Consider the following 9282-nt stretch of genomic DNA (forward strand, 5'->3'; position numbering starts at 1 on the left):
TTCTCTGCAAAGGTGAGTACACCTACATTACTTAAATTTAAAGTACAATCTAGAAATGCAGCTATTCATTTTAAACATTTTATTTTTATGTATGCAGAGATTTTTAGCATTATGTCACAAGTTAGAACCCCTCCCTTTTATTCAAATCTGTTGGTGCTACACGTGTCAATAATAATACAAAGAAGTGTTTCCCAATATTACCCTGCTCTCACTGTAAAGATTATTCTTGTTAATGTGGGTACTGGTATCTATTTGATGTCATGTGTTGCAGAAATGATAGTTTGAAGATGGGGGACTGGAATTTGCTGGGCAGTATTCTTGAAGAAGTTCACATTCACTCCACCATTGTTGGTAAGATCTGGCTCACCATTCTCTTTATATTCCGGATGCTTGTTCTTGGAGTGGCAGCTGAAGATGTGTGGGATGATGAACAGGATGACTTTATATGCAACACAGATCAGCCAGGCTGCAAGAATGTGTGCTATGATCAAGCGTTCCCCATCTCACTTATACGGTACTGGGTGTTACAGATAATATTTGTGTCCTCTCCGTCTCTAGTCTACATGGGACATGCTCTTTACAGACTAAGAGCATTGGAAAAGGAGAGACAGAAGAAGCGAGCACAAATCAAGGCAGAGCTGGAGGAGCTAGACACTCTGATTGATGAACATAGGAGACTGGAAAGAGAACTCCGAAAGTTAGAGGAACAAAAAAAAGTAAACAAGGCACCTCTAAGGGGCTCACTGTTACGGACATATGTTCTGCATATCTTAACCAGATCTGTGGTGGAAGTTGGCTTTATGATAGGCCAATATCTATTGTATGGATTTCAACTGGATCCCCTGTATAAGTGTGCACGTTTGCCATGTCCTAACACGGTGGACTGTTTTGTGTCCAGGCCAACAGAGAAGACTATTTTTATGGTGTTTATGCACAGTATAGCAGCGGTATCTCTGTTCCTAAATATCTTAGAAATATTCCATTTGGGAATCAAAAAGTTAAGAAAGGGGTTATACAAGAAGCACATGTCTGATGTGACAGAGGATGAAATAAGCATTTGCAAGTCAAAGAAAAACTCAGTGCAACAGGTTTGCATCATGAGTAATTCTTCACCAAACAAGATGATCCCTATGTCTTCAAGTGGCTACAAGCTGCTACCTGACCAGCAAATGGACTCAGTTGGGCTGCCAGCTTATCTGCCACCTACACAGAGCTTTAAGGAAGTGCAGATGATCAATGACCAAACCCAGTATGGAAAAATCATGGTCCCCGACAAGCATAGGAGGAGTGGAGATCATATTAACATGGACCAGCACAGTGGACAGATTAATAAACAAGAGTCAAGGTATGTAGAATGCCACAGGATGAGTAACCACATTGATCAGTACCATGGACAGGTATTAAACAGGAGTCCCCCTGATCAGCACATGGGAGATCAACCACACCCTTCCAATGTACAAAAGAGGAACCTGTCCTCCAGCAGTGAGGATTCCCATAAGAAATCACAGTACAACAGGAACTGCCTGGGATCCAAGGGCTGCCTAAAGAGCCAGCAGTCTTTAGACCAGGCTCGGCATGGTCCAGTCCACCCCCTGAGATCCTGCCTTCATTCCAGTCACATGGAGCTTCCTTCTGCCTTGCGCAAGTACAGTAGGGTTAGCAGTTGCAAGGACTTTGCTGAGGATCGCAGTGACTCTGCAGACAGTGGCCACAGGAAAGTCAGTTCCACTTCCAGGGGGCTGTCCGAGAGCAGGCTGGCCAGTGACCCAGAGAGTTCTGACTCAAGGAATGGTTCAGGCTCTGAGTCAAGAAAGCGAGAGGAAAGTCCAAGCATCACTCCTCCTCCACCATCCGGGCGCAGAATGTCAATGGCAAGTAAAGGCAGGCAGTCAAAGGCTAACCCTCTTTACAGGCTGCTGGTGTAGTTCCAGGCTAACACGTGGTAATGTCCTCCTGTGAATTCCCATGACTTGCTGTACATAAGAGGAAAAAATAATGTTGCTAAAAGAAGGCAGGTTAGGAGAACTAGATTATTAATCACAGCAAAAAAGTCAAAATCTAAGTTATTCACAAAAAAGTTCAGGTTCCCTAACTTTGCTATTAAAATTAGTATGCATTCTTTGGTTTGACAGACCATGAATACATTATTTTCTTATTGTATCATGGTTTAGAGCCACTGAATAACACTGACATTTTATGGAATACCATAAATTAAAACACATATTGGTTTCACATGTCATTTTATGTGTGATAATGCCACAACTTAGTATCGTGTTGCCTAAACTTTGACAAAAGCTGTGGGGTGGAGAGCATTCAAAACATAATTTCTCTAAAATATGAGACATGTAACAAATGCTTGGAAAAAGATACATGCTTTCATGTAAAATATCCCATATACAAAACTTAGTTATGTATTCTCATAAAATAGTTGTTCTTTAGATATTACATTAACACAACATATAGTCAGTGTTGTATGTTCCATTCATACATTTTTATACACACTTACTGTCAGGCCCACTTTAATGATGATATAACTAAATAGTGCCAGGCATTAAATATGTTCAGTAACAGCAACAACAAATGGAAGGGTAGGTAGGGTAATAAGAGAAGAATAGGATTTGTGGTAAGAAAAATGTGGTGTTCCTAAGAAATACATGTAAACTGATTTATAAGCGTAGAGGTTTTAAAAAAAAGCTTTGATAACAGTAAGGGGCTTAGCCAAGATCCACCAATTTGTTTGTGTAGCATAATTTCCACAGCAGGATTGCCATACAGCTTTAAGACAATACTGACAATAATATAACTCAAACCAAATAGAAATTAACATGCTTTTCTACCTAGGGAAGTCAGGTCACAGTCCATTTGTTTTTCCAGCCGAGTTTCATGCAAATCTAACTATGTGGCATCTATGAAGAGTAAATGACAGCATTGAGGGTTGTGACAATATCAGATTACTTTGTTACTAATGTAGGATACAGTGATGTCCCACTTAGACTATAAATAATGCTCTAGAATGCTAAGCAAATGAACCATAGACTATAGGCCATTTTACTCTTTCATGTGAAGGTTTAGGCACATACAAACAACCAGAGCCGGCCTTAGGTGTTCTGGCGCCCTGTGCGGACTACTCTTCTGGCCCCCCCATCCCAAAAAAGAAAATAAAAAAATCTTATAACAAAACTCCCCTTTCTCACTATCTATCCCCTCTGCCCCTTCTCCTCTACCCCTTTATCAGTATCTACCACCTCTGCCCCTTCTCACTGCCTTCCACCCTCTGCCCCTTCTCACTATCTACCACCTCTGCCCCTTCTCACTATCTACCACCTCTGCCCCTTCTCACTGCCTTTCCCCCCCTTTGCCCCTTCTCACTGCCTTCCTCTGCCCCTTCTCACTGCCTTCCCCCCCTGTCCCTTCTCACCATCTACCCCCTCTCCCTACTTCTCATTATCCTTACTTACCTTGTTGAGTTCTGCGGTGGGAGCGGGAGGGCAATCCCCAATATCCTTGTAAGCCTAGCCGGGTTTTGCTGAAGTGCCCCAATATCGAGGCATTCAGGGGTTCCATTCGGTTATTCCTAGGAGCATTTAATAACGCCATGTGAAAGAGATGTGCTGTCTCTCACAAGACAGCCAACCATGCAGGTCAATGGATCCCAGCTCACTAATTACTATGTGATCAGTAAAATAAAATTAAATATATATATATATATATTTAAATAGTTAAAATAGAAATAACATTTAGAAATAAAAACACCACAGTGACCTTTTAGCCCCCACACAACCCAACAACCCTGTGCATGGGTGGTATCCCTGTACTCAGGAGATGTTCCTGAATATGTATTGGGTGTTGTTTGACAGTGACCTATACCAGGAGTAAATCCATCCAAGTACATTGTGTGTGGAAAAAAAACAGACATAAAATCACTACCACAAACTCTGACAAAGGCTGGTAGTAGAATTAGTGCATGGAAAGAGTTAAAACACTAACATTTGAAATACCCCCGGGGTGTCTCGTTTTCAAACATATATGGTTTAATGGGGTAAATTCAACTGTGCCTTCAAAGATGTCTGAAATAGGAAATGGGCACAGTATGACCAGATATGATAAAATGGTTTGTAAGTAGCAATAGGCCACTTGTACTTGCCCTATAACCTGCAAAAAACATAAGAACAAAAAAAAATAATTCTTTTTGTTCACTAACTAATTTTCAGTCTACCATTGGAGGTAATACAGTCCCTGTATGGTATTGGCCGATCTTATTGTTAAAGTCTGCAAGCTATCTATTTTCTAATTATTATTATTTCAAAACCAGGGGGATACCACGTAGTTGAAGGCAATAAACATTTTGCTTTCCAAAATGTTCTTGTTATTCTTGCAAAATGATCTGTTCACGAACAGGCTAGTTTATGGCTAGATAATTCAGCTTTAGTGTAGCTGTCCATATCTCCAAAGTGTCCCTGTTTGTGACCAAAATGCCCTTTTTTTGCTTTTCACCACTGATGCCCCTCTTTGTTAGAAGCTCAGAATGATAGCTGGTTATAAGCAATGTATGCTACACACAATGATCCATATGTAAACAGCAGAAATTACGTTCGATGCAATTTTTGATAACACTTCACTAAATAACATATACATGCAATGTGCCCTATTGTGTCACTATGGAGACAGTCATTCACTTGAGTTGTGCTTTTTTGGTTTTTTCTTTTTTGCAGAGCATGCTTCTAGAACTTTCCTCAATCATGAAAAAATAACACCTCAAGTTGTGGGGAATATTTTGTGAAGTTCTTAATGACTGGGTATGTAGAAACTACTTGGATGAGCTAAACCGATGGGACAATAAGGTCTGCACTAAACCTGAAGTGTATACACAGCACCTTAACCGAGGAGTGGAGGATGATGAACTCAACTGCTCTGTGAAAATATGTTAACAGAACACAAAATATTGCCAGCTGTGACGACACAGAAAAATGGAGAGAACTATGTAATTATATCAGAGAACCTCAAAACACCAGCCATTACTCGAGAGAATGTAAAGGCAAATATGCACACACATTAGACAGAGTCCTCAAACAAGCACTGAGATTGAGTGAACAAAACACAGTAACATGGTTACAACCATCCATGTACCTGTAATAAATCCAGTGACTTGTGCTAACCGACCTATAAAGCCTATGGTCTATTTCAAACAGTACTGCAGTTTTTAAGAGAATAATAAATTAGGTTGGGACAACCGGTGTTCCTACGCATTTTTTTGAACTTGGCCAAGTCACGTCTTGTCAGCTTGCGTTAAATCTTAACTGGATTGATCACTTGAATTCCTAGTGCATATACCCAGGTGACTTCGCCTTATAAATTGTCTGACAATAGTTAACTTCTCATGATATAATTAATAAGCCAACTCTGCATAATTAATGTAGTTCATGGGATATTTCTATTATCCAATCTCTTGTAGCGGAACCTTACTAATGTTTGCCCTTTGTAATGCATTGTGGAGTGCATAGTGGATTCGAAATACTCAACTTCAACTTGCAAATTCACAGGTCATTCAAGAGTCTTATAACTTTGTAGATTTTTGATTGGAGTATGAATTCTATTCTGAAGACCTTCACTTCTCTATTCATACAAGAGTTAGGGGAAGGATCCAGGTTGCAGGAGAACAGACCCCCACGTGCAGCGGTCAACAGTAGAGCTGACTGGCAGTAAGTATATGACATGCAGGGAGATATGTTCATAAGAACGCATCTCTCGCATGCAAAATAGCCAGGGAGCAGGGGAACTGGCTTAAATATTTAGTGTTTCTACAATTCCATGTATCTGATATATTTTTACATAGTTAATAAATTAATTTAGCTGGGCAGCATTTTTACAATGACATTATCTGTCGTTAACCTTTACCACAGATAACCCCCTTGCACCCAAATGTCCCTTGGAAACTGTGATCTCTAGTTATCTTAATAAATCTTAAATTATAATGCAACCAATGACTTGAGATGTAATGATGACAAAAGAGAGACGGCAAAAAAGAAACCTACAGAAAATCATGTTTGCAATACATAATGATATGTCTTTATTTCAACAGAAATGGTGTCTAGACAAAATTTAGTTAACACTAGCCTTTCAAATGAATGAAAATTTGCACAATACTGTATTTACACATTTTAACTCATTAGTCCAAAGCATCAGTTTTCTTTCCAAAAAGGTAAAAACTTTTAGTAACATATAATAAGCGTAAACAGCTCATCTTTTTTAATTAGAAGAAAAACCACAAGAAAAAAAACCACAGTTACCTAGAAAAAAAATAATAGACAAGCTTAAGAACTAGTACAATAAAATGCTGCATTGAATTAAGTTACATCGCATAGAATCTGTGTAAAAAGTATGTAGAAAAAACACCTGATGCAACCTGTTACAGTCATTGACCAGTTATGAGAGGTACAGAGGATTTTTACAGGTAGATGTGTGTGAAGTACTGTCCATTCTGTTTGACCTGGGGAGGAGGGAGAAGGCCTTCTTTTGCATACGCTGATAAAACCCTGTTTGTATATGGAGTCTAAAGTCTGCAAGGCAAAGATATGGGAGGTGCACTTGAATCCAACGGATTGGAAAACATTATGAGGATTCTGACATGAGCAACTGGACTGGGAGCATGTGTTGCTTTGGTCAGAGTGAGTAATATCCAGATTTAGAGGCCACGATAGCGCAGGAGTGAAAAAGAAAATGAAAAATGATTCAATCAGTTCACCTATAATAAATCAAGCTACCGCCAGAGCCATGTGTTTCAAGACACTTCCTGTAATTTCGCATCAAATGCTTGTTTCATTATCTTACCACAATCCATGTCTCAAAAATGAACTGATCACCACAACAGTGATATATTTGCATATGTGATGGATCCAAAGTGACCATGTAGAGCGATCGCCATCTATTTCCTAAAAATATAGCCATCGGTGGATAAAATGAGTTCCAATAAAAAAAAAAACAGCAGAGCGGAGGGGTTGCCATACACAAAGATGGAATACTTGAATGTGCTCATCTTGATTTTTCTCTGCATGTATAACCCTATAGTTAATGATCCAAAAATAGAGGATCCTTTCAGCCCCATAGAGTTGATGTGTGTAATGAACAAACAAAATAGGCATACTGTTAGCATTTTCTAAAAGTAATAACATTAAAAATTATTTCAATCCACCTATTGTCAGAACTATTTTTTTAACCCCTTAAGGACAATGGGTGGTCCCTAAACCCATTGAAAACAATGCATTTTGAGCCCGTACATGTGTCATTAAGGGGTTAAATTACAGAATAGGTTTCATCCTGGACAATGCACGCATTAACCCTTTAGTGTACATCATAAAAGTGCTGCTTTTGCACCCAAAGTTTGGCAGTCAAAGGGTTAATGACAGGTGTCCGGTTTGGAGACAGGCTGTTTGTAAACAACAATTTCTATCATCCTCAGACAGCAAAGTGTGGCATTATGGGAGATGTTGTCGATCATCTGGAAATTTAAAAGGAAAACGTTGCAGTAACTAAACAGTATAAATAAAAAGTGTCACCGTTTTTGGTTGGACAGTCCACACATACAGCAAAATTAGGAGCAGATACATTAGATAAAAATAAAAGTAGCATTCAAGTATCCTGAAACAGATGGAAAATTAATACAGCTCTCTTGTCAATAGACTGCTAGGCATAAATATGTCAACACAAAAAAGTAACAGTTATTTTGCTCTTATCGCAATGATGCACAACCAATGTTGCCCTTTAGCCAAGGTTCTGGGCACATAATCCTGCATTGGAAAAGGTCAAAACTGCATCATATCATGCACAGCTTATGAATTGTTGATTAAATATTTGTTATGGTTTTATTTAACACTTTAATTTATAAGGAGAAAAATAATTTCACTGTCCCATAATGCTCCTCTATAAATCCTTTATGTATAATGTTTGTATATGTTTATGTACACAGACAGTAGGTCATTATATATGTTAATACAGCACCCAAGAGGACGCCAAAGTCATTAAATATCACTGGATTTCTTGTATTATTTTTTTTTTCTTTTCAATTTTCATAAATACATAAACATACTTTACTGCACATATACATGTTTAGGGAAACAGTTACCTGGATATATACAATCTACGTGGATAAGAACAGAGGCCACAAAAGCTGCATATGTGATTGGTAGAGTCCAGTGAGGAAACACTGTAATGACATTAACCTGCTCTTTGTACCTAGATGCTGTGCAGGAAACTTATAGTTTTATCTTCACAAGGTAGTAGTATTGTTTTATATGAGTTCATGGATTGACACATTTAACAATCTCGTGACCTCCCTGGGAATGCAGCATTCTTATGAGAATCTATTTAACGGTGGTAATGAAACCTTCTAACAACTAGTTTGAGGTTCTATCAAGGACCCATTTAGTAATCTCATGGGATGCAGGCAAGAACTAATATAATTAGCACATCTCACATGTTCACAATAAAAAGCCAACTGTTATGTTTTTCTTTGGTCAGGCATTAATGTTCTCTTTATGGCTACATAGAGAAAATATTATTTCACATTATTTCTCTCCCCAGTTCATGATTTTTGGTAGTATTTAGAAGCTATGAAATGTATCATTGACTGAATACTAAATTCTAACTGGCTCTATGTAAAATCTTCAAAATGATCTTGCCCTTACCACTGGTTTGCTTATTCAGTATAAAGACCTCCTTTAATCAAAGCAATACCTAGATGCAGCCTCTTTTAAAAAAAAAGTGCTAATCTCCTCTATAAGAAAAATCACAATACGTTTGCACTCTCTAATCCACCTTTTTTTATGGAAGTGCTTGGATACTGAGCATTTGCAACCCCCAAATATTTTGGGAGTAGGCTGTATTTTATAGCATTTAGCTCTGAACAATTATTCATTTATACACAGGTAAAATACCCACTGAGGCTCAGAAAAAAACAAACGATTCCATTTGTACCTTTTAAGGTCATAATACTATAAATATCAAGCCTAGAGGCCTTTTAATCATATTAATTTCCTTTTAACACACAAAATAATAACAGATGTGTACACCTAATCCAGCCACTGTAATTCACCTTAACTGACACTTGGCATCATACCTTCAAACACTCTAGATTTCCCTCAGAAGCTCTAGAAATCAGATGATTACTGAGCGTTCAAGTGTGTTTAATCTAAAGCATTAGAGTGGCATTTTTGCCATGTCCACTTATCATGCTTCCTTTCTAGCGCCTTCCAATTGTCTTCCAAATGCATGGACATATATCCTTCT

At 38.4% G+C, this 9282-nt stretch overlaps 1 protein-coding gene across 1 annotated transcript; it reads left to right on the forward strand.

Annotated features, from left to right (window-relative positions):
* The first annotated feature begins 242 nt into the window (after positions 1-242).
* GJA10 (gap junction protein alpha 10) lies at positions 243-1925 on the forward strand. The gene has a single exon (XM_053460304.1). The coding sequence runs from the start codon at positions 261-263 to the stop codon at positions 1923-1925; it is 1665 nt and encodes a 554-aa protein (XP_053316279.1). The 5' UTR covers positions 243-260.
* The last annotated feature ends 7357 nt before the right edge of the window (positions 1926-9282 follow it).

The sequence above is a fragment of the Spea bombifrons genome, chromosome 3 (assembly GCF_027358695.1).
Source record: "Spea bombifrons isolate aSpeBom1 chromosome 3, aSpeBom1.2.pri, whole genome shotgun sequence".
Taxonomy (NCBI): Eukaryota; Metazoa; Chordata; class Amphibia; order Anura; family Pelobatidae; genus Spea; species Spea bombifrons.

Coding starts and splice junctions, on each gene's coding strand:
- GJA10 (XM_053460304.1), top strand. CDS start 261: ATGTGTTGCAGAAATGATAGTTTGAAGATGGGGGACTGGAATTTGCTG.